Source organism: Lissotriton helveticus, chromosome 6 (assembly GCF_964261635.1).
Source record: "Lissotriton helveticus chromosome 6, aLisHel1.1, whole genome shotgun sequence".
Classification (NCBI taxonomy): domain Eukaryota; kingdom Metazoa; phylum Chordata; class Amphibia; order Caudata; family Salamandridae; genus Lissotriton; species Lissotriton helveticus.
The window spans coordinates 1698382641-1698409770 of NC_136067.1; the positions used below are offsets into that span (position 1 = coordinate 1698382641).

Consider the following 27130-nt stretch of genomic DNA (forward strand, 5'->3'; position numbering starts at 1 on the left):
CATTGCCATAATCTAGGCGAGATGTTACCATGGCCAGAAGTATTAGCTTGAGCGCGTCGGGGGAAAAGAATCGTGAGACTCTACGTATTGTCCTGAGGGAAAGGAAGGCTGAGGATACCACGGCGGAGACTTGAGAGTGTAGGGAGAGTTGATTGTTAATCTTGAACCCAAGAGTTTTGACGGAGGATACAGGGATGGGTGGGGAGCCTAAAGAAGGGGGCCAAAAAGAAGGGGACCAGGGACTGGAGCAACCACCTGTTAACACCAACTCCGTTTTATCGGGATTGAGTTTCAGGTGGTTGAAGTTCATCCAGTCCTGGATGAAAGTCATGATGGACTGAACATTGGACATTGAATCGAGGGAAGGCGAGAGGGAAAAAATGAGCTGGAGATCGTCTGCGTAGTTGTACACAGAGACCTCCAGTTGCTGTAAAGCAAAAATGAGGGGGGCGATGTAGAGGTTGAATAAAAGGGGGGACAAAGAGGAACCTTGGGGGATCCCGCACTGGATGGGTAGAGATTCAGCTGAGAACTCTCCCAAGCGAACCGCCTGAGTCCGACCGCTCAAGAAAGAGGATAGCCATAACAAGGCTGTCCCTCCGATTCCTGCCGCCTCGACACGTGAAAGTAGGATGGTATGGTCCACCGTGTCGAATGCGGCGGAAAGATCCAGGAGGATCAGAGCCTGAGGTTGATTAGTATCCATTCCTTGTCGTAGGTTGTCCAGTACAGATATTATTAGGGACTCAGTTGAGTGGGCCGGGCGGAAGCCGGCCTGTCTCGGGGCCAGAACACCATGTCTTTCCACAAAGTCACTCAAGGTTTTTACTGCGTGTCGTTCCAATACCTTTGCCAAAAAAGGCAAGAGGGAGATAGGGCGGTAGTTGGCTGGATCCGTAGGATCCGCCCCAGGTTTTTTTAAGATCGGAACGATCACTGCCGATTTGAGTGCTGGGGTAACAATACCCTGGGCCAGCGAGGTGTTAAGAAGCGCTAAGGGAGGTGAGGGGCAGTGGGTGTAAATCTGCTTCAAAATGTAAGCAGGACAGGGGTCTAGCGGGGAACCAGATTTAATCAGCGGGAGAATGGAGGAGAATGAATCGGTCGAGAGGGGAGGGATTGAATTCAGATGCGCTATAGCCGGTGGGCCACAGGGGTCCGTAAAGGTCGGCGAAGGGAGGGGGATTTTAATTTTAATTTTGCTGATTTTGTCTAGGAAAAAGTGGTTGAGGGAGTCGCATAGCGGTTGTGAGGGGGAAGGTTTGAGTGAGGCTCTGTCGGAGTGAGCAAGGTCTTGGACGATGGAGAAAATTTCTCTTGGTCGATTCTCCGCGAACTGGATTTTGGATGAAAAGTAAATTTTCTTGGCATCCAGTATGGATTTCTTATATTGTGCAAGAAGATCAGTATATCGGATTTTGGCAACAGGGCAATAATTCCGTCTCCACTGTCGTTCCGCTTGGCGGAGAGTGAGTTTTTGGGTCTTTAAATCGTCCGAGAACCAGCGGTTAGCATCCTTGGGGCGTTTGGCAGAGATACGTTTCAGAGGAGCGATGGTATCGCAGCCAGCCCGCAGCCAGTTGTTGATAGCCTCTACTTGACCAGAAGAGGGCAGCCCGGTAAGATCGGGGCTGGAAGAGGAGAGAGAGGTAGATAGGGCTACAACATCCACGCGGTTCCATGATCGTGCCCAGACATTTCTTGCTGCATTATGTGTTCTTTTTATAATGTGCTTTTCACTTTTACCTCCGCTAATATGTTTCTACATGTATCCTATTTATGACTCACTTAATAGCAATTTTATTCTACAGCATTAAGATGTTCTACAATTGCTTGCCTGTAATGTTACCCTTCGTTCTAAGGGTATTTGACTCCTTTTTGGTATTTGTGGACTAATGTTTCTTTATTGCAGGCTTTACTTTTGAATTCACTAGCTCTGCTTGGGTGACACCTTTGCCTTGGTTACTGTATGTTATTTTTGCTGTTACGTTTCACTCATGCTTATGCTTTCGCCTACACTAGACAGCCTCATTTGGTTGCATAACTGTTAAATTTTTTCCTAGGTGACTCTGTTTACGCCTGTTTATTTTATACCTATACTCCTGTATTCATTCACTTGTTTCATGGGTAGACTGTCTAAGGATCTTCGCAAGCCTTCTCCAGCTCCACGTCACTTTCTCCTTCATACCAGTTCTAGATATCGATGTCTTGAGATGGAGGACTCTCTTGACGTATCTTCTAAAAGCTCTTCCTCGTCTTCAGCTCCATCAACGGTTGGAGCTACTAAAGGGTCTGTCAAACGGTTGAAAAAGGACCCGTCTTCTCCTCCTAAGCAGCCTTCATCAGCGACAATGGATATTATGTTGGAAGAAATTAGGGCCCTCCGCCCCTTCATTGAGGAAACCAAATCTACTCTTCCGCTGTTATCTGATAAATGGTCAACTGTTGATGAACGTGTTACCCTTCTGGAACAAAATGTTGATGCTCTCACTTCATCCGTTTCCAAAGTCGATCCGCTCTGTGCACAAGTCTCAGATCTTCACAAACAAATTGAAAATTTGGAAAACAGAAAAAGGAGAAATAATCTCCGCATTTATGGTCTTGCGGAAAATTCGGAAGGCTCGGATGCCCTCGCTTTTTTTAAATCATTCTTGCCGAAAATTCTTCAGCTACCTGACACTACTAACTTTAACATACAAAGAGCTCATCGCTTAGGTCCTCCTCCCACTGGGTTGTCTAACTCTACTGGTTAAAGGCCAAGAGGTGTTATCCTTTACTTCCTTGAGTATACGGATCTTCTTACAGTTTTGTCAGCAGCCAGAGCCATGCCTTGAATTACCTGGTCTGGAAACACTCTTTTCTTCGCACAGGATTATGCAAAATCAACTGCTGATCGTCGTAAAGAATTCCTTTCACTCCGACCACAGTTGCGATCTATGGGAGCGCGTTATGGGCTCTTTCACCCTTGCCTTTTCAAAGTAACTTTCAACAATAAAACTGTTACTTATGATGATCCACTAAAGTGAAAAAGTTTCCTCTATTCTCATAGTGATGCTACAATGGATACCGCTGCTCCACCAAGCTCTAAATGACTGTATTTACATGATGTCCTTGTATTATTGCATCTCTACTAAGTTCTTTATTGTTCTTCTGAAATGCATTATTTAGACTCTTTCTCTAGTTGTTTGCTTGCACTGTTTTAATATTCTTAATGTTAAACTTTGTCCTTTTTTCCCCTTTTACATAAGATTTCTTCCTCCACGTTGTATCCCTTCCTTATGTCCGTGGAGTCCGTCGCGGTCGTCTTCCTTCCCTGCCTTCCCTTTGGAGCTAAGGACCCGTCATTTTTCTATGTGGCCTCCATCCTCCCTCCCCTTTGTATGTTTTGAGCAATATGTGAGTTGTTAATTCTTTCCATTGTTCTATTTTATCTTCATATCTCTCTCCTTTTTCTTCTTATGTTCTTTCGGATCTTTCCTCTCTTCTCATTATCTTGCTATTCGCCTTCCACTTTGTTCCTTTCTATTGTTCTAATCTTACCACTTCCCTTAATTTTTTCTTACTTTTCTCCTTTGCTTTTCTTTTTCTCTTTTCACCTTTATTCTTCACTATATGACTGGCTTCTTCTCTGTTTTTCCCTTTGTTTTTCATGGAACTATTTTCTTTGGTCTTTGATGTTTCTTCTTACACAATTTTTATGCCTTGATTGTCTTTATCCTTCACATTTGCATCTTATCTGGTTTTTGATATGTTTCTTTAATCTTGTTATATGCCCTTAAAAATAATATCCTGGAATGTTAGAGGTTTACACACACCAATCAAACGACAGAGAGTCTTAACCCACCTAGCCAAACTAAACGCAGATATAGCCTGTATACAAGAGTCACATCTATCAGCCGATGAATCTGTTAAATTGAAGAGGGGTTGGGTAGGTGATGTTTATTTTTCCCCAGGTGATAGTAAACGTAATGGTGTCCTAATTTTGTTTCGGAAATCTCTTCCTATCAAATTAGTAACGCATAGTACAGACAATTTAGGTAGATGGGTGTTAGTGAATTTCACTTTAGATAATGTCCCCATTTCCATTTTAAACATTTATGCTCCAGCAACTGGTGATGCCTCATTTTGGCCCTCCCTAGCACCACATATCACACAACATTATGGTGATCATTTTATTCTTGTGGGTGATTGTAACGAAGTTATTGACCCATTTCTAGATAGGCACTCCTCTAGTCCCTACATCCCTCACAAATCACAAAAATCCTTTACGTAACTTATCACACAATATAAGCTTATCGACGCATGGAGACTTTGCAATCCCACTCTGCGAGAATACTCTTTCTTTTCACCCCCTCATCATACTCAATCCCTATTAGACTATTTTTTTATTTCACATCACCTTACCCAGTCTCTTACATCTTCCGATATTGGCTCCATCTTAATTTCTGACCATGCGCCTGTCTCTATCACTCTGGATGTATTACAAAAGCCACTTCCATTAAAAAATGGCGTTTTAACATCGCTCTCCTTCTTGACTCATTTTGTTTCTTCCTTTACATCCTTTTTTCATGAATATTTTCTGTTTAATCAAACTACTGAAATCCAATTTCCTGTAATATGGGACGCTTTTAAAGCATCAGCTAGAGACTTTATCATTAGTTATGTTTCTCGCAAACGAAAGACAACCCAACAATCCACTAATGAACTTCTCTCTACATTCAAGCGATTAGAACACTCATACTACACCTCCAAATCTAAGGATTGCTTAAAAGAACTCATTGCCACTAAATTCCAATTCAATAAAGATTCTACATATAACGCTTCTAATTTTCTCTTAAAGTCTAGCACTAAATTTTATGGTGGTCAGAATAAGGCTGGGAAATTGTTGGCCAATTATTTGAAGGTAAAACAAAATAAAGTTAACATCGACTCCATTTATAGTCCAGATGGATCTCTAAAGCATAAAAGTGATGAAATCCTACAAGAATTTCTACATTTTTATGAAACATTATATTCTTCTGAGTCAGTTTCTCCTGAGGAATCCATTTCCCACTTTTTGTCAAAAGTCTCCTCACCTTTTGATACGCCTCCAGATCTTTCCTCATTAGAATTGGACCTTACGCAGACAGAACTTCTTCAAGCACTTAATACTCTCAAACATAGGAAAGCCCCGGGCCCAGATAGCTTTACTGTTGAATTCTTTTCTCATTTCTCAAAATTACTGATTCCCAAGTTACATACTCTCCTTTCCACTTTTCTTCAATCTGGTTCTTCTTCTGGTACTTTTTCTGATGCTCTTATTTGTATTATCCCGAAACCAGGTAAAGATCCACAGCATTTCAAAAATTATCGTCCTATTTCTTTAGTTAATATTGATTACAATTTTTTTTCAAAAGCATTAGCCTTACGTTAAGATTCATTTTTACCTGATCTTTTAGGAAAGGAGCAGTCTGGCTTTGTCAAAGGCAGGTTATTGGCGGATAACACTAGACTGTTCTTTGATATTCTTTCTAAGACTTCACATTCCCTTCATCCCCTTGCGGCGATAGCTTTAGATGCTGAGAAAGCTTTTGATAGGGTTGAATGTTCATATCTTTTCAGCACTCTGAAGTGGTTCAGTTTTGGTCCAAAAATGTCCACCCTGATTTCACTGTTATACTCTCACCCTAGAGCAGCAATCTCCGCTAATGGTGGATTATCCTCCTATTTCCCCCTTAACAGAGGGGTTAGACAGGGGTGCCCACTCTCGCCTTTTTTGTTTAAACTTGCTCTCGAACCTTTTTTATTGAGGATTCGTCAAAACGATAAAATTCATGGTTTTAATTTTCATGACTCTGATATCAAGATGGCTGCATATGCAGATGATGTGTTATTATTCCTATCCCAACCTACCGTATCCCTTCCTGCATTTTTAGATGGAGTTACTTCTTTCGCTCAAGTATCTGGTTACAAATTAAATAAAGATAAATGTGAAATCTTACCTCTTACTAAATTTACTTTCAAAAATGATTTTTCTGAGTCGGGTTTTACTTGGAGTCCTAACTCTATTAAATATTTGGATCTTCATTTTACACCTTCCCTTTCGAGTACAGTTGCTAAATGTATGGAAGACTGTATACAAAAGTGGACTACACTCACTACCAAATAGCATCCTTTGTATTTAACGTGGTGGGGAAGACTAAATACGATTAAGATGATGCTTTCTCCCATTGTCTTATTTACAATTTCTAATATTCCCTTTGCTATATCTTTAAAATATTTAAAAAAAATTAATTCCATTCTATCTACCTTTTTGTGGGGACATAAAAAGGCTTGTATGTCTTTAACCAAATTGATGCGCCCTAAAAAAGAAGGTGGAGTGAATTTTCCTAACTTTGCCTTATATCATAAATCCTTTTTATTACATCAAGCGTCCAACTGGATTTCAGATTCTACCTCCTCCTCTACCCTCGGGCTGGCCTTGGAACGTTCTTTCATTTCTCCTTTTTCATTCAAGGAATACCTTATGTTTTCTCGCAAACCTCAATCCTTATCCACTCCCATTCTTAAATACACTTCCTTGATCCTTCCTAGCCTTCCTATTACGTCCTTTTTTGATCAGACAATTTGGCATAATACATCTATTTTAATTAACAATAAACCTATTTTTTGGAAATCCTGGAGATCACTTGGCCTTATATGGATACACCAATTATTCCATCGCAATCAGACTATTCCGTTTTCATTAGCTGCCTCTTCTTTTCATTTACCTCCCACTTTCCATGCTAAATATTTATTATTAACACATGCACTGCAAACTGCTTACGATACTTTTCTTGTTTCTTCTCCCCCCCATGTCCTATACTACCTGATATTCCCTCACCAAGCTTTTTACCTTTTAAACATTCCAAAGCTTCAAAAATGTATGCACTTCTTCAGACTTTGCCATCACCCCGCACGAAAAGCAAGGTAGAAGAAGCTTGGGAACAGGATTTAGAGGTTTTTTGGCCCATTGAATTATGGGATAAATTGTGGCTGAAGATTCGCAAATCTTCCAGAGCTGCTAATACCACTCAGACACTATTTTTTATTTATAATCGTCTATTATTACCACCACTTACTCTTAGCAAACAATATCCAAACACACCCGACAAGTGTTGGTCATGCTCCTCATCACACGCAGACCTATTTCATATGCTTTTCAATTGTCCCCTTGTTCATAATTTCTGGGTGCAAGTCTGGTCTCAAATTAATAAGATTTTTTCTTCCACTTATCCCTTTTCTATTGCTCATATTTTCCTGGGGAGTGCTTCCCCTTTATGGGATCATTGTACTTACAGGATTAGAATACTTGACTTACTGCTAGCAGTAGCTTTCCAACAAATTACAAAAAATTGGAAGGATTTCAAAAAATTATCACATCAGGCCTGGTGGTATGCTATCTGTTACAATCATAGATTAGATACGACTTTTGTCTATCCCTTGACTCTAGCTACAAAGATAAGGGAATTGTGGAATCCAGTCACATTATTTTTTGATTTAAGTGCTAAATGTTCTCTGTCTTTATCCCCGTTGCAACAAGAAGTTCCTAAACCTCCATAACTTCCTGTATTTTCTTAGTTGTACTTCCTTTATTATAGACTGTTTATTACTATTGCATATTTAATATGTTCTTCATTGCTATGTAATTTACCAGATGCCAGTTTTGCTTCAGTTATTTTCAATTTTTGATGTTTTCTTTTCTCTTTTGAATTATTGCATTGCTTATCTTGCTGTATGATCTTTTTTGCTTTTTTCATTGACCTGTTTTGTATACTTTCATCTCAATTTCTTTAATAAAATCTTTTTTGAACTTAAAAAAAAGAAACAACTGTGCCAAAAGGGAATAGGAATGTCACATCTTGCACCACTAGGAATCCTGTATCATATGCAACTGTGTTACAAATCATATGTTATGATTGGGGATTTGTTCTTCAGTATATGCTTGTACCACAGAGGTTGGTTTATGCTGCTCATGTCAACATGTCAAAGGATTGCTTCTGTAGATTATGCAAAAGATTGCAGTCGCAACAATCATTAGGACACTGAAACAAGGGGAAGTTTTACAATACTCACACAAAAAGACTGTTACTATTCTGCCACAATACATCTGCAGTTAACAACACATACACATTTTGCCTGCTAATAGCATACGAGTGCACAGGTTATATTATCTGACAAGAAAATAATTTGATAAAATTCTAAGAATAAGAACATCTGAACTATTTACCTAACAGGGCCTGCTTGTCTGATGAGGATTCTTGGTCCGTTAAGCACTTGCAAGATCGAAGGACAATCACCCCTCCGAGAACACCATCCTCACTTGCTAGAAAAGGTGAACCTGCAACAAAGTAGTTTTTGAAGTATGGTTTAAGTTTTGTCTAAAGGGGGATATAACAAGCATTAATATCGTATCAGTTTTTCTCAAAATTGTCTCTTAAGCAGGTAACACAATTTGAATAACTCACTAATATGAACAAAATAATGCAGAGTAAATACATTAAGGGTGCAAGTTAAACTCACCATTCAGAATATACCCAGTCACTTTCACAACTTCATTCCTACGAACGTAGGAAAATTAATCATGAGGTCCCCTGGTATAGCACTGAGCACCTAGCATGTGTGTAGGGAAAGATTGATATATAAACGTCTTTCCACAGGTGCAGTACTGGGGAGATTCCCTAGGTGCCCAGACCAGTAAATCTCAATGTTTCTAGTATTTCACACCATTTTTCTCTCTGCCCATTTTTTGTTCTGTCCACTATCTGTGCAAGTTGAACCCGAAAACGGATAAGGAAAAACAGATCCACTTGGAAATCAGGCAGAGAGGAATTCCATGAGGTAATTATACTTTGCCAGACTAGTAATGTGGGCCTTATTGGCGTAGCCAGTTAAAAAAAAAGTATGTATCTCATAACCCTACGAGTTGCGATAAAATGCATACACTATCTCATGGTGTCATCCTCCAAAGCACAACATTTTACCACAAAACACAGAAAACATTAAGAGTTGGAAAATCATGTATGCAATTGCTTACCTGTAGAACTATTAATCCCAACCCAATCAAAAGAATTCAGTAAATGAATTTAGTATTTTCTTATCAAGATTGAGTAGCAAACTACTGGTAGAACTTGGACTGATGTGGAGAGGCAACAACTATTTGGACGTTTGGAAATTTGGTCATTTCTTTATACCTATTAATGTACGTATCTATATATAGGCCTTGGGTTGTACTTCTCGAGGCTTTCATGAGATCAAGTGCCCGAACTGTTAAGTACACCCAAGACGTAGAGCGGGCCCTCAAAAAGGTAGCAGGCATGCAATCACCACCAGGCACAAAGCAACCTATCAGCCCTACAACCTGACTCTCATCCTTCTACCACAGGAAAAGACTCTTTCCTAATTGGGACTATACTAGCAAATACCCTAAATCTAAATTGCCCCACACCCACTTGCACTTTTGGCTACCGTTGATTTAAATTATGTTTGATGACCCACACACTTTTTTTATTCTAATCTCTTGCACATTGCTCATGTTTTTACCAAAGCACATCTATTTTATTATGACTACTGCATATAGTAAAGATTTTAAATAATCAAACAATAAAGACTATTACTATCATTCTTGGGCTATGAAACATAAAAGGGTATTAGAAAAAGGAGTACAGTACATAATGAAATGATTTGAATAAAGGAAATATAATTACTTTATCTCCCATGACACAATGCACCTTAAATTCGATCAGCAAACTGAAAATGATATCATTAAATGTGCTGTAGTAGTACCTTTCACAGCGAAGTCAAAAAATATCGATAAAGAAACTGCAACTTTAGTTTGTATTGTTTGGTTACATGAATCAACCGCTAAAAATGCTTGTGGTGCCATAATGATTTCAGTCCCTTGCTTTCATTTCACAATCAGTGCATTCTGGGATTTGGAGCCCTCCTATACTTAAAATGAAACAGATGTAAAAACAAACCCGTTCAGATTGCTTTGTATAACAAAATATTGCACTGGGAACTTACTGTGCAACAAGGAGTGACCAGGGGCCCTTGTGTGAATTATAAAAAAGCAATGGTTATGGGAATTTTAGAGGTTGGGACGAGCTGAATGTGGGGTACGTCACAGGTTTGTTACAACGGAGTGGAACAGGAAAGAAGGATGGAATGGGACTTAGTAGAAGTCCAGATACAACAGAAAATGGGAGACCCTAAACCGGGACAAGATGTGGAGGCCACAGTTGATTAATATTCTTTAGATATGTCTGTGAAGCTGATCTACTGTAATTTGATGCAATAATATCAATAATGCAGTTTAAGTGATCCAATGTTATGTATGGATTTATATGTATTTGTAAATGGTGTGATTCACATCTCTCTCCTTGTTTAGGGGGTGGTGGAGGGGGATGGGATAAGTTAATGAATTGTAATGCTATTTTGTTTTCAAAATCAATAAATGTTGAAAATGGCAATATATGTGTACATAAGCGGCGTTCATTTGTGTTCACTGTACCCCTTGTTGTAAGCAGAACGAATAATTACGAAACACTGACTGTGTTATCCCGCCAGCATAAGACCCATGCACATATGTACACGACAGCTATTTTAGGCACCATGGCCTCTCTGACCGTTTGCTAAACCCCCGACACCCCTCCCCGCGCGCACTGCTCATGCAACGGCCACAAGACCCTCTCCCTCTGCGTGACCCTGCTCTAGAAGTAGCACTCCTGCTTGACCCACACCCCCCCATTTCCTCCCAGGAACACCCTTCCCCTCAGCTGACAACCCCCCCCCCGGCTGCACTTGACCTCTCGACCCGGTCCCAAGTCCTAAGACCAAGCCTCGTGGATGTACATCCCCCTTTTCCATGCCCAGCATAACAAAACCGTGATACACCAACCGAAGTGTCCGACCTTATCACCTGACCAACCTTTGACCTGATCATCCCCTCCTGCCCTCGTGCCCTGTAGGAATGTCCAGCTGAGAGGTCACAATCTCTTGTTACATTCAGGAGGGGAGGATGACATCTGAGCGACTGGTATGGGAATAGGCCTGAAGCTGGGATTCCAAGCATGCCTTTTCCCACTTTCAAAGCGTCTTTATTGTAATAAGGAATGTTTGTGCATCATAAACATGTGTATAAAAGACGAAGCCTCAGAGAACTTGTTAGAGCACCTCCTGAAGACACTATGCGAGTGTCCGAAATGACAGGCTCTCCTCATGAGAAATAAAACTCTATTCTTGTCTTCCTGCTTCCAGCGCCCGTCTCTTTATTTGGTAATTGTTCAAGATGGGAACTAAGAGGCATCCTGCGCCAGCAGCCTGGGCATCAGGTGTGTTATGGGCTGACTTTTCCTCAATTGGCGCCCAACGCGGGGCCCATCAGCGACATAAGGTCCGGTAAGAGAGGTCCAGACGATGGGGTGAACATCTAAACGATTGGAGTATACCTGCCTTGAGAGGGCCCTCGTCTGGCTGCCGATTGAATGTACTTCACCGATTCTGAACGGACCTCTCTCAAGTGACCTACTGTCCTGACTGGAATCCCACAGGAATGCTGCGGTAAAAACATGGAGAAAGAAAACGATGGGGCGCTGGAGAAAGGAAGGCGAAGAATTGCCCACATGGTCCGGTCCGGGTAAGGTTAAGTAGGACGTCTTTACGTCCGATTGGTAGGATGGCTTTATCCATCTGATTGATTGATTGATTGATTGTTTTGAAATCAGTATTTAAAATACTGGTATTGTTCATTGATTGGTTCATTTAGCCTCGGTTGCTACTTGAAGTATTGGTTCTCTTGGAGACATTCTCTGTTTGCAAACAGCGACGAATAGGAACGTTCCTCTCTCTTTGCAAATAGTGAAGGATAGGTAATGCGGACTTTTGTCCCCCGTTGTAATCCGTCATGCCTATTTTTCTCCCCACTGATTGATTGGTTGCTCTGTTGCTCTTTGAGACATTCGCTGTCTACAAACGGGGAAGAATAGGAATATTCTGTCTCCCTTTGCAGATAGTGAAGGGTAGGTAATGCAGACTTTTGTCCCCGTTGTAATCCGTCATGCCTATCTTTCTCCCCATTGATTGTTTGTTATCGGTTTTTATCGATTATTGCTCTTTGAGATATTCCCTGTCTACAAACGGGGAAGAATAGGAATATTCTGCCTCCCTTTGAAGATAGTGAAGGATAGGTAATGCAGACTTTTGTCCCCGTTGTAATCCGTCATGCCTGTTTTTCTCCCCACTGATTGATTGATTGTCTGAACATTTATTGTTCAAGGAATAGTTCTTTTGAGGCATTCTCTGTTTGCAAATAACGTGGAATAGAAATGTTCTGTCTAGTCTTTGCAAGTAAGGAAGGGTAGGTAATGCGGACCTTTGTCCCCCGTTGTAATCTGTCATGCCTATCTACTCCCCACTGATTGGTAAACCAGTTCCACCCGGACCATTTATTGGAGGTAGGTCATCTGGCTCGGCCAGGAGGGTACCCCTAATACAAAAGGACAAATATAAAAATGCGGATTAGCCGCTGTATCGTGCTAGCAAATAAAAGAGAAAAATATATATGTAAAAATCGTTAGGGAAAAGAAAAGGAATAGAGTGAAATCAGTAGGCCGCTGATGAGATCTCTTTTCAACCTCGCTGAAATGGAAACATAGGGAACAACCCCTCAGGAAATATGAAACTGGTGAGGAAAGCCGAACTTAACGCTATGACTTCGAGACAGCTTGGCTCCACCACCCACCCCGCCCAATTAACGACAAAACTTAGGCGAATAATAGAAAAATATATAACACTCTAGCGAAGTAACAGGTGAGCACGTTTTATTTTTTAACAAACAAAAAAAACATTTAAGCAACTATTTACATGACAAACTGCTGCAACGACAAACGAAACCCACAATGCATTTCGCCGTCTGCCTGACGCCGTTCCAGCCCTTCCTTCCCCAAAGTAGCAATGTTGGGCTACTTTGGGCTACTTTCTAGTAGTTTTTGGGCGTTTTAAAGTCTACAAAAACCGTCAGGGGCGGTGGGGTGGAAGGACCACTACGCGAATAGCCCGAAGGCGGCGCCACACGCCAAGGCCTGTCCCCCGGATGAACCAAGGGACCCGTTCCTGGGGCCAGGGCGAAGAAGCGTCCGGCCGCCATCGGCTGTGGGCCCGGCCCGAAACGTGCCAGGCGTCCCCACTTCTTCGATAATGGCTGCGACAACACTGGGGGGGGGATGTCTTGCACATGCCTCCGACCCCCCCCCCTTCGTCCTCATCGCCTGGTCCGGCCATAACAAATGTCAAGCAAGACGCCGTGGGGTGCACCGGGAGGGAGAGGCGGCGCGAACGAGCCTCTCCCACCTCCCCAGGTGAAGGCTCCCCAGCTGCACCCCCAACGCTCCTCGCACCCGGCAAAGGGTTCGTCCACTCTTACGGTGCAGCGACGCTCCTCGCACCCGGCAAAGGGTTCGTCCACTGTGGCGATGCTGCGACGCCTCGCCCGACAGGTTGGAGCCCGTCTGCTCATTTGACCCCGCGATTGCCGGTAGCTGCCGAACTCTCAAAATGGCGGTCGACCTTGCGAGAGCGGGCCCAGCATGAAGGAATGGCCCGGTTGCTTGTTGACTCCACCATCATAAAAGTTCTCCTCGACCTTGAAGATTCTATAGGAGCCGCGGGAGTCCCCGACCCCCGCAGATACCCCCGATGGGGAATGACTGCCATAACTGCCCGCGGAACGATGAAAATGTAGCCGCGGGACGTCGGCGCTCCCATGATGACGCCAGCCTCAATTTGAATGACTAAAATCCTGCAGACTACAGTTCGGATCAGTTCCGGTGAAAACGCAGTATGACCCGGTAGAAAAATGTTGCTTCCCTTCCCCCCCTTTTTTTTTGACTGATGGTTCATACTGCCGATCCCTTTCTGTTGCCCTTTAACGGAACTTTTTGGACTGCCGAAAGAGGTTCTGGGCCAACCACGAGTTGGTGGAGGTTTTGACTGTGCCTGGATCTGCCTGGCCGCACCCAACATGGCGCTGGTACAAATGAAACTTTCAACTCCTTGTTGTACCCCGATTGCTCAGCCTTGATGTCATGAAATATGTATACAGTTTTTAAACACAATGAATTGATATGGGATGGGTACTGATTATGTGTTCGGACAATGAATTAAAGTGAGATGGGTGCTGGTTGAACATTCGGACAATGAATTGTTGTTAAGTTTGGCGCATCATGACTATTGAAAGTTCGAATTTCAACACTTATGATACTCGCTCACACTGAAGTTTCGATATGATTTTATTGCACTTGTCGCACTTTTTTCAGTGACCACCGACTCCATTAGGTTTTGCACTGATAAGTACCCCCACATGTACAGTTTTGGCCGGCCCACCGGGTTGTAGGCCCATATTTATGCACCGACATTTTTTATTAAAGATTTTTGGAGAAAAACGTACGTAGTTGTCACGTGTGAATTGGTAAGTCTCGAATAACTGACCACTGTTTCCGATATAACTGAATTACAGGTGAAATGGCTCAGCCCGATTAGTTAAGGGTTAAAAAGTATAGTACGCAGAAATATTGCAAATATGAATGGTCCAGGTTTTTGTTGTATGTACTTTGCACATTTTTGTACAGCCTAAAGCAACCGCTAAAAGACCCTGGAATTCAGTCTATACTTTATATGCTACCTGTATCAGGAAAATTGTGCTAAAATGTCCCTAAGTCGCCCCGAAGGAGTGCCACCTGGCCTCCCTACATACGGTCCGTAATACCACACTTGGGTGACCTATGCTATCCACCGGCTTCCGATAATCATCTCTCCCACACTAAAAGGTTCATCTGGGCTTAAATGCCGAGTTGGCAAGAACTGCGTTCCGTGGAGATAGACCGAGTATGTAGTAAGTAAAAGCCTTTTCGGGTTTATGCGCGCTGATGTGTTTTTAAATGCTGCCCCAGCCCCCTTCTTTTTCCCTCTTTCTGCAGGTCACTTTGGAACATCGATTAAAAATACGAAAAAGAAAATGGTGATCTAACGGACGAAGAGACGGGAAAAAGGCGTTCGATTATGGTGCCTACGCACCCCGAATAATACAACCAAAAATAATGTGCACTCATGATTAAGCACTCTACACTTAACTAAATAGGGAAAGGTTTAAAGAATATTCTGAGGTGAGGTTTACTCTAGTACCCTCCGCTTGGAGGACTAGGAATGTTGTCAGTGTTTGGAAATTACTACATCCTTTCCGCACCCTCATGGACCGGAAACTCAAAGCTGCCCTATTGTTCCCCCAACTGACACCCACTGTTGCCTCAGCCTGGAAACACATTAGCCCGACCAGGTTAGTTCTTGACTGGTTGCCAAAGGCGTAAGTGTGTACAACCACAAAGACCAGTAAAGGCAGCCGACAATAAAAGGAAAGAAAAGGGTAAAAAGAGCGTAGGATGCTAAGGATGCGCAGCATACAGGAAGAGATCATTATGGCCAATAACGGTTATATGTCTTGTCTTGGATTTTTGTATATAATACATGTACTGTCTCCCTCACCTGAGTATGTGTGTACGTAATGTATGGAGCTACGTCATCCCTCTGCCTGTGTTTCCGTATTACTTAACCCCTGTTGTTCTGTGTTGTGCGCGCACTGAATGACCCATTATTGTACACGTCTCTCTCTCTCTCTCTCTCTCTCTCTCTCTCTTTCTCTCTCCATGTCATACGTGTACCGAATGGACCATTTAGAGTGCGGTCTCTCTCTCTCTCTCTCTCTCTCTCTCACTCTCTCACTCTCTCTTCCTCTCTCTCTCTCTCTCCAAAAGCCCCCTGTTCCCTCTTTCCTTGTATAGTGACGTTGTGCCCCCCCGGCACAAAACTTAATTGGGTCTCCTCGAACACAAAGGTGTTCGGCAAAATTGACAGGAACTAAAAACGATTGTGACTTGCCATATTACTACCTCTCCTTTCTGCAAAACGATAGAACCCGAGTTGGTAATGAAGGAAAGGACAGGTAAGACGACGGATGTCCCCATATCTGGCCTTTTATAGGGGGACTATAACGTCAATGGCCTTCTGTTTTCCAGTTCGCTAGAAATGCAATTCCTAATGCACCGATCACTTCACCCCTCTGCACTTAAATGCGGATGTCCAAAGCGCCCCCGTTTCCCCCCATTAACCCCAGCTTCATGTCAGCTACCCTCGAAGCGTAATTGATGACCTTGATTAACGGTCGCTCCCCAAGAAAAGCATGTTTAACATCTGCCCCCTCCCCCTTCTTCATGACGATAACGCCCCTGCTTGCAAGAGTTAGCAGACCCCAAAGGGAAATGTAAGATTGTCGGTACTTGGGTTAAAAAAGAAAAAGGGCGAGTCTCTACATAAGGACTCGATTTTGAGTTTGATATAATACACTGTGTATAAAGGTCCAATTTCTCTCCACATACGACACGAATGAACGCCAAACAGGTTTATGAATTCAATGGTAATGCCCTCCTACTTACTCCATAAGTGATGACTTCTGACTGTGACCGATGAACTTATCTCCCACCTACATAGGATTGGGGACGGAATTGAGATGTATAAATGTTTTCTCTTGCCAGTTTTTCTAAAACTTATTTTTTACCCATTCAAAGATACAATCACCGGAGGAGAGGAGCTGGACGTGACGCACAGCCTGGCCACAGATCATGAAGCACGTGTGACCGCGACCAAAGGTGGAGCCACCGAGCAACGAGACGCGGGACGAGGCACCACTCTCAAACTCGGCAGATGAAGGAATAAAGGGCCGCCTTGGAGCCCTCGATTTGCTGACCCACTCGTGCCTGAAGTCCCCGTCCCTTTTTGAGCCCGACTGATGGGCCTGCCTGCTCGTCATCTTTTGCTCCTTTTGGTCCCTTGATGTGCTCAAAGATCTGATCCCACTCCGCCCTCTCTTCCCTTGATTATTCAACAACATCACACTTTTCGCATAACTTTTGACTATAGAATGAGGTTTTGCCACGGAAAAAGAAAGACACGCAGGTGCCCAGCATGAGGCACCCCTAAGAAAATCAGTTAAGAAACAGGACTGTGATCTAACAGCAGAGGACTGATCGCACCCTGCAACGTGTAAGGATGAATCCGAGCTGGACCTATAGCTCCACCGCCGGTGCTCAACAGCGCCAACAAAAGAAGACGGACTCTGTTAAAAAAGACATTGTGACGAAAACCCCCCCTTCCTGAACTTTCTACTCACCCCCTTGACCAAATTGCTTGTATCAACTTGAACTCCTCCCTCAGCCATTTTGTATTTCTTTCAAAAATGTTTCATCAATCACTCACGTATCTAGTTTTCCAAAAGTTTCTTATAGCACTGATAAGACCCGAAGGTATCAGAGTACTTTTACTGTATGTTGATGTCACCGAAGAGAAAGTCTGAACTTGATTCTATAATGTTTCGGAACATTTTTCCTGATTGACTCCAACTAAGTATTATGCCGATCTCTAGACTTGTATGAATAACCCAACAAATGTAAAATCACATGTACCGCATTTCGCCAATCGTATCGACTGTTTAGAACTGAACTTGCTTATGTAAAAAAAAAGCGGCGACTGTTGAAAATGGCAATATATGTGTACATAAGCGGCGTTCATTTGTGTTCACTGTACCCCTTGTTGTAAGCAGAACGAATAATTACGAAACACTGACTGTGTTATCCCGCCAGCATAAGACCCATGCACATATGTACTCGACAGCTATTTTAGGCACCATGGCCTCTCTGACCGTTTGCTAAACCCCCGACACCCCTCCCCGCGCGCACTGCTCATGCAACGGCCACAAGACCCTCTCCCTCTGCGTGACCCTGCTCTAGAAGTAGCACTCCTGCTTGACCCACACCCCCCCATTTCCTCCCAGGAACACCCTTCCCCTCAGCTGACAACCCCCCCCCCCCCCCCCGGCTGCACTTGACCTCTCGACCCGGTCCCAAGTCCTAAGACCAAGCCTCGTGGATGTACATCCCCCTTTTCCATGCCCAGCATAACAAAACCGTGATACACCAACCGAAGTGTCCGACCTTATCACCTGACCAACCTTTGACCTGATCATCCCCTCCTGCCCTCGTGCCCTGTAGGAATGTCCAGCTGAGAGGTCACAATCTCTTGTTACATTCAGGAGGGGAGGATGACATCTGAGCGACTGGTATGGGAATAGGCCTGAAGCTGGGATTCCAAGCATGCCTTTTCCCACTTTCAAAGCGTCTTTATTGTAATAAGGAATGTTTGTGCATCATAAACATGTGTATAAAAGACGAAGCCTCAGAGAACTTGTTAGAGCACCTCCTGAAGACACTATGCGAGTGTCCGAAATGACAGGCTCTCCTCATGAGAAATAAAACTCTATTCTTGTCTTCCTGCTTCCAGCGCCCGTCTCTTTATTTGGTAATTGTTCAAGATGGGAACTAAGAGGTGTCCTGCGCCAGCAGCCTGGGCATCAGGTGTGTTATGGGCTGACTTTTCCTCATAAATGTAAAGGAAAAAAAGGAATACATTTTTTTTTTGGTTTGCATTTTGTTAGAGTTATTAAACACCAACGCCTGCTCAGAGAGACATATCAAGCTGTGGTGTGTCTGTGTAAAACCAAACCACAGAGTAAAACGAAAAACGCACAGAAACGTGGTGCCGCAAATAGTGTGCTATTTGGTGGGGGCACTAGAATGTTTCAAAGAGGAAGACAGCTTGTTATAAGAATTTTTATGCACATATATGTGCCCACGAGTACACTGGCCATGTTTAGAAGAAGGAGTGATGGGTACCACGAACACTGAACCTAAACTAGAAAAAAGAAAATCCAACAAGGTAGTGGCTGCCAGACTTGCGTCTTTTGAGCTTAGATCATTTGCCCATCCATAAATTCACATTTTTGTTTTATTATTATGTATATATTTTTTTTAGTAAAGAGCTTTATAGTTAGGTGTGAAGAACAAAAACTCTTTATACTGTATGTTTTGTTTGTTAAATTGACACCAATTGATTTGTCAAAGCGCTGCAACCACAAGTTGCAGACTTGTACTAGTGGAAGCATGTTTATATATCAGTCTCTGCCCAACAGGTGCATAGTGAGCTCTGTGGTCAGAGCAGAGCCTGCTGCAGAGGCGTGTGGGGAGAGGAGACCCTCTCTGGGCGATGTGTCCACGTTATTTAGACGCACACTGCTTCAGTAATCAGTCACATACAGTCACAGTGGTGCCACAAATTGTACACAACGATTTCACAAACTGTTCCATGTTGTGACTCTTCTTGCATGTGCCTCGACAGCACACTGTCTTTGTTAAGGTTCTTTGTTAAGGTGCACTGTTGTGTTTTCCTTTAGTACACGTCGGTTTCAATTGAAAACTAACCACTTCATAGGAAGACAGGGAAAGGGAGTTGTTCTTGAAGAGAATACCATAGTATGCAAATAAAAAAGAATCTTACCTCGACGATCTTCTTTGAAATGTTATACACCGAGGGCCATCAATGTAAAATGCATCCGCCGGGCTCTGCCTGCCCAGAATGAAATGGATGCAGGGACTGCGGAAACTAAGCGCAACACCTCCCCCCAAGCCAATAGAAGCACTGCTCTCATGCTGTTTATAATAGTTGTGAGAAATCAGGTTGTTGGTTGAAGGCGGTGAAACCCTACTTAGGCAACAGCCACAATCCTTGTCAGGGTGAAACACAAAAAGACACTAAATTAACCTGTGCTCAACCCTGTGGTAGCTTGCCATAAAAGTAGCCAGGCTTAAATTAGAGGAGGCATTGTATAAAGAACGTATGCAGCAACTAAACAGTAATAAAGTGAAAGTACAACGCGAAAAATCCCACACTAATTTATAAAAATAGAGTAAATTTAAAAAAAAAAATTTGACACCAACATGACAATAATACAATCAGCAGAATCTGAGTTATGTATTTTTAAAGCGCCAACCTCAGACATCCAGTTGCACAAGACTGGGGCAAAGTCAAAAGTTATGGCCGACCACGATGGAGCATGGTTTGGATACACAAAGTGGATTAGACTCTGTCTCCGCTTATCTTCAGACTTAGAAGAAATTTTGAAGAAAAATGTCTGAGACGGTAAAGTTCAACGGATCAAGGCAACTGCCAGTGTCCGAGGAGGAGGTGTTGTTGTAGGGAAGCCGCTGGTCAAGATTTCTATGTTCGAACTTCATCTCTTTTATGAAAGTCCAAAATCTCCAGCAGGACAATGCTGCAAGCTGTAGGTGACGAGGGTTCCACAAGGCCGGATACCCCTTCTGCGAGGAGCCGCTGTACATGATTTGCAGCTGTGGAGAAGAACGTACCGAGAGCTACCGCAAAGTCAGGCCAACCAGTGATGCACCTTGGGCGGATTGGCGAGCAGGTAGGTCACAGACTCCTCTCTGTTCTCGGATTTGGGCTACTGGGTCACCTTTAGCACCACTTCTAAAAGTCCAGAACTGAAGTGACACCTCTTGGAGAGTCAGGATTCTCTCATGCAGTGTACAGGTCTGGGTTCAAGACTGTCAGGAATGGCTGGGGCAGGCAAATACAGCGATCCATTCGAGAACACAGTGTGTATGCTTCCCCAGTTGTCTGACAGTGTTGACTTTGGAAGCCTGAACTGCCCATGTCGGGCTGGCCACTGACCTGTTCAGTTCGGTTACACAGCCTCAGCTGGTCGCTCCAATCAACCACTCCTACTGCTGGGAGAGACCCATCTGTGGTGGCACTGCCTTTAAAGGAAGCAATGAGTAACACACAGTACTGGTGAAAGTATTTTAATTGGATTATTTTTTTAACAAAGAGGCTATAATGTAATGACTGGCAGTGGGAGCAAAGGGGGAAATGCCCCAACGCCCCCATGGAGGAACCACCCCAGCACATATTTCAACAATAAGCACTATGGAAGTACTTAATTCCCTAATTCCCTACCCTAGAAAGTAAGGAAACAGAGATGGTCGCAGAAACTATGATAAATTGCAGATTGGAATAGGGAATGTTGTGTACACGCTGCTGCCAGACTGTCACATTCAGCAGTTTCAGGTCACTTAGAATGCGGTCCTATTCTGGACATCAGGTTTTAGAAAACAAATATCTCCTCACTTGTGGAGGTTTCAATTGATTTTGAGGAACTATATAGCGTTAGTCAACAGTTGTTCGAATGTGGAGGCGAAACTTAAGGCACAGTCCAACAAGAATGCTTCTGTCATCTAGCTATTGGCAACTTACTGTTTGACTCTTTAAATTAACAAGTAGCAACAAGAAATGATTCCTTATTCAGGCCCTTTTGGCTTTGTACCTCCTTCCTGCTCTTTTAAGGTAATGTACTTTCCTATGTGTCTTCTCGAAACCCTCATCTATTAACACGTTACCTGAATGAACAAAGGTAGAGGTCATGGCTTACTGCCAACTGAGCTAATGCCTTTATTTTGGTTAAGGTGCAAAGATGTTACACTAGTCACCACACTGATGGTGCAAACCCACAGCTGCAAAGAGCAAACCTACACTTTCTGAGTATATAATACAACACTGCACAGATGGGTTCCCTTGATCATATCAAACCCCTTCATCACAAGGGACAGAATGTCTAGATGTGCTAAGTGTCGAGAAATTATTAAGACTCCCTATAGACAGCTTTAGCTGTCTGTAGGTAGACCCATATTTATAAATAAGTTAACCTATACTTAGAACGGGCACTCGTTCTGCCCCTTGTTCCTGATTCTATGGCTCTCTTGTCTATTTCCGCTCTTTGCACCTGGTTCATGTCTTTTCTCCCTATTCTTGTACTTGGTCCACCTCTGATATATTTCCTCTCAACATGTTTTGATTAGATGTGCCGCATCCTTCCACTGCTGATGTCAGGAAACTATGTTTCCATATTTAGGTTTCTAGCATTTGACTTTTAGCACTACATGAGAGCACATGGCCCTACAGTTTTGCTCTTGTATGTCGGCTTCGCATTGCTCCTGCCTGCCACAATTTCCCCGTCTCTCCTGTTATTGTGCACCTCCCACTTCCCTTGGTATCTTCCTCGTCATAGGGCCCCTTCTACAGCCCGATATCTGACTCGAAGTACCTCTAGGAATGTATTAAAATACTGCAATGTGCTTCATAAAAAAGGCAGATTGCCCTTTTCAAGTGCAAACAAATGTGTTGTTAACAAATCCTGAGACCTATTGGTTTTGTCAGGGCGTGTTACTCTTGCCCACACCAACATATGAATCGTGTAAATAATGTGTTCAAAAGCAAAACACACTATATTGCATGGTACCTAATTTTGGGAGCACTGACATCACAATTTATAATGAATTTCAGGATTACTTGTCTTACTTCAAAATATTCAAATTCTAACCAGCATGATTTCATTAACTGCCATATGCCAATTAGGAGTATGCCAGTTCACTCAACTGGTTAGCAGCGGTTAAGTGTGGAAGCAAAATTGTACACCAAACATTTTGACACCCCGAACGTTTTCTCCAGCCGATTATCTCACAGATTAACTTGCGTGTTAAAATACCCCTTAAACATCCATTACCAGAAATAGAAATGGGGCCCACTCAATAACTCAGTACATGATTATTAAAGAGTTAGGGGGTCATTACGATGTTGAGCAGATTTCCTCCGCCAGCCTGGCAGAGGAAATCTGCCCGACATCCACTGCCCAATTCTCCCCCGCCATATTTGGATGGTGGGGGGGGGGACACCGCGGCGGTGTCAAACACCGCCCGCCTGTTTTCCGACCCGGTCGCCTTGCGGCCGGAGCGGATAATGAGTTACATGGTGGCGGTGTCTGTTAGACACCGCCCGTTATATTACTATGGGCATTTTCAAATGCTTTTCCGTGGCGGCACGGAAAGGCATGCGGAGACTCCCTGCGGGGGCCCCTTGCGGGCCCCCTGGGAGTCCGGGGCTTGGGGGGTGCACATGGGGGGTACCTATGGTACCCCCCCGCATTTCAAAGTGCAACATGGCAGGCACCGCGCGGTGCCTGTCATGTTGTGCTTTGAAATGCACAACGTTCATTTTTACCATTGCGGCGGGCGGAGATTTCAGCTCCGCCCGCCGCAATGGTAAATATACAGGATGCGCCCGCCTGTGTGGCGGGCGCATCCTAATGCCAAAATCGGGACCCCCGCCCTGTAGGCGGGCGGACCACATTACCGAAAGGGTGGCGGGCTGGCAAAGCCCGCCCGCCATCTAATAAACCCCTTAGTGTTTTATTACAAAATTCAAAAATTAGGGGTACGGAATCAATGTCATAAAGGTAAAGTTATTGTAAATCAGATATTGTTCTAAGTCCCTAATGAGATGCAAAATCCAAAGGCTGTCGGACAGCATCCCTACTAGAACAGGTAAGTCTTTTGGCTCACCCCCAAAATCAAAGGGTTATTATACACAATTATTGCATTATAAATTGGAAAAACGGTGAAATCATCATGGTGTGAGCAAAAGTAAAATTTCTTTAGCAAATCAGAACACAAGAAAAATACGTTAAAGAATGTGGAGGCAGCACCAGATAAACAGTCACAAATTGAAGCGTGAAAGTATTTTTGAAGTTTCTTTTCTTTTTCTTTTTTATATGCAATCCAGAACAAACAGCCAACGCGTCTCGTTCCTACTTGAGGAACTTCCTCAGGGAATAAGAGTGTAGCAAATGTAGCAATTGAAGTTTGCCAGCTATCAATAAAAGTGAATATGAATCAAGGAGCGCACTTGGTTAAACGTCACTGACGTTTTTCGAGGCACGGCAGGAATATCTGGTTATTCTATTTCTTCGATTGGGACAACTTGTGGCTTACTATGGCCCCCCTGGATGTCGTGCCTTTTATCGAGTCAACTTTGACTGCTGATACCTCGATTTAAATAGGGTTTATCTTATCTCTTCCTATCAACACACTGAGCGTATACGAATCTTCTAGAAAACTGGCCACTCTATATAATTCTCTGCAAACATCTATTAACCAAGTGCGCTCCTTGATTCATATTCACTTTTATTGATATCTGGCAAACTTCAATTGCTACATTTGCTATACTCTTATGCCCTGAGGAAGTTCCTCAAGTAGGAACGAAACGCGTTGGCTGTTTGTTCTGGATTACATATAAAGAAGAAAAATAAAAGAAACTTCAAAAATACTTTCACGCTTCAATTTGTGACTGTTTATCTGGTGCTGCCTCCACATTGTTTAAAGTTTTCATCTGGAATCCAGTGGGATTAAAGCACAGCAGGTCCTGGAGGCCTTTTGCACAGAATTTAGGATTTTTGAGGGACTCTAAGATTGAGGTGCTCAACTTGTAGTCAGCTGTGGGTGCTATTTGTTAGACAAGAAAAATACGTCATCACCTTAATTTAAGCACTATCCCATTTCTAAAAAAAAAATACTCAGCACCCTTTATGCTAATACCATCCAGAGATGTTCTAACTAATATGAAACAGTTAAGCAATTAAACTCTCAGCGAACGGACTAGTATTCACAATGGAAGGCTGTGGAAGGGAACTTGATATGTGCAACAAGTCATAGGACATACGAAAAAGTTCATCGAAAGCACTGTAATCCTAACAGTGGAAATAGCGCCCTCTCCGATCTGACATCTCAGAGAAATGAGCCTAAAAGTCCCCGCCGACGAAGAGGCTAAGATGGCGCCTGCCGAGCGGGGAGGTCTTGCCCAGTGCCATGGGAGCTGCACCGTGTGGCCGTCGGCTTCTGTGTTCTCCATCTAGCAGTTCCCCCTCCCCAGGTCCACCTCTTGAGCGGGGGGCTACTTACTCTGGTCAACTAACAGCAGGACGAGCGGGACACCTTGAGGGAACACCGAGTCGAACAGAGGTGAGATCTCCCTCGGTGCTGGTGGGCGGGGACGCGCTACCACGTCACTGAAGTCTGGGCAATATTTATCAATTGCATTGATGCTGCCAGTTAATTGTGAGGAGCGTTTCATTGTTAGGCCGATTGCATCTACTCGACGATTTCCTCATAAATAGGGCCTGACGTTAAAATGGCGGCTAAACATGGACTATGTAGAGCATCTCATCTTCTTCTGGGGTGCTGCGCGAAGAGACCTAGGAATTTTGGACAATCGTTGCTGAACCTGTGCCCGCAGATTAAGAAATGCAACTCACTGTGGGGCCGATTTTGTCTCCATGACGATCTTTATATTACAAATGGCTCTAATTGTCTCTTACTCAGCGTTTTCGACTGGATCTCAAGAAGGCCTCCCTACCACTTCCCTTCTGGGCCATAGAGATTCATGGGGGCTGACTGAATCCGAACTTTCAATGACTCGTCCCCCCTGCCTGACTTCTAGATGGTCGACTCAGTGAGACCCTCTGCGATGCTCTTTCCTCCCCTGGTCTAAAATCATTGAGCATCGTCGGGACCTCGACCAGCCTTCACCCGTCCCTGTTCCCGCCCACCCACCAGGACCTTTACCCTGCAGACTTCCCTCGACAGCTGAGACCTAGCCATTTTTACTGATGCCTGGTGGAGCTACCTCGTGATCTAAAGGGGAGATGGACTTTGGATTCCCTCCTTGACCATCACCTACCCAGTCGGACTTTGGGCAAACTCTCCCGCATCTCTCCTGACCCTATCTCCCCCTTCCCCTACCCCCCACCCCTCTCTGCTCTACTCTTTCCAGCTTCTGACCTTTGCCCTCACCTGTCCTTGCCCTTGGTCCCCACCCTGTTTTTCTGTGAACACTTTCCCTCGCCGCTTGAGACCTAACTATTTTGTCTGATGCCTGATGGGAGTTACCTGGTTTAGCTAAGGGGAGACGGGCCTTGGATTCCCTCCGTTGGACGTCACCTACCCAGTCGGCCTTTAGACAGACTTTCTTTTTGTCTCTTCTGTCGTCTCTTGCCTCATCCTCCCTCTTCTCACCTCCCCTTCCCCCTCCACTATTTTTCTCTCCTTTCTCTCCTCTCTTAATGTATTGCTTATTTTTTGACGTAATGTGTAATTGTGATCATTTTCTGTTACATTGTTGAACCTAATGTAAAGAGCTCTGATACCTTCGGGTCTAGCAAGCGCTATACAAAACTCTTTAAATAAATAAACTATTGCAAATCAGCTTAGCCCATGCTCTGCAGAGCCTGAGGGGAGAACATGTATGCAGGGGGGGTGAAGCAGCAGTAAGTGACGGAGATGGCTTTATCTTGTATAAGATGGCGCCTAAACAGGAAAATATGGCATAACTGGAAACGCATTAATAAACAGACTTCTACACAACATACAAAATTTGTTTGAACTGTATCCATGTTAATTCAGCCTGTATATGTAGAATCAAATGTGGAAAGGGATATTAATCGTCATTATGTAAGCACAAAATATAAACCCTGAAATACAATCTAACAAAAGTGCACAGAGTTCTAAAGCCAGTAAAGAAATACGTTCCAGAAAAAGGATGACTACACAGAGAAGGGAGAGTTCTTACAATTACACTCTCAATGTTCAGTATACATGTATTTTTCTCATCTCCTCTACCTGCATGTGTATCCTAAGGTACAGAAATGGTTCCACTTATCATTTTATTATTTTTGCTATCTGTTTTACCCTCCACTTATGAATGCAATGTTTAAGCAGAAACAGTACTGATTTTGCCAGTCAACTTGAGAACAGAGACTCTTCCAAACAGTTCGTAGCAGACCAGCAGTAAAACAAAGTGATTCCTCTGTGACGGGCAGCTGCACCAGAAACTTGTTTGCATATAGTGAAAGTGTGTGATCCTTCAGTCCCCTTGTGATGCCATGTGTCAGAATGAGAAGCAAACAACAAGGGTGACAGTGGGCATCAGTTGTCTGGTGCTTCTGTTGAGTTGCTGTCTGCCTGTGACCGCCACATTATTCCTCACTCTCTAGATAGTAATTTGACCCATTATATAAACTGTTGTCCAATGTTTAAAATAGCTAAAAGCTTAAACAAGTTAGTGCCAGTCCACGGTATTGGTAACTTTTTCAGCATCTAGTGATGCCAAAACACATGTAGGTTCTGTTCTGTTTTCCATCGTGGCATACAACCACATTGGTCACTATGTATAACATCGACAATGTGTAATCTGAGACTGTTCATTAAACACTTTGCAGAGAAGCTTTTTGTGTCTATGTACTATTGAAAATGTTGGTATGCTTTAC

At 43.4% G+C, this 27130-nt stretch overlaps 1 protein-coding gene across 4 annotated transcripts in view; it reads right to left on the reverse strand.

Moving 5' to 3' along the window:
• Positions 1 to 27130, reverse strand: part of TASP1 (taspase 1) — a 723830-nt gene that overhangs the window by 123144 nt on the left and 573556 nt on the right. For all 4 annotated transcript variants that reach the window (XM_078649553.1, XM_078649555.1, XM_078649554.1 and 1 more), the window contains one exon: positions 8249 to 8359. In XM_078649553.1, the coding sequence (XP_078505679.1) occupies positions 8249 to 8359 (111 nt within the window). The remainder of the gene's footprint in view (positions 1 to 8248; positions 8360 to 27130) is intronic.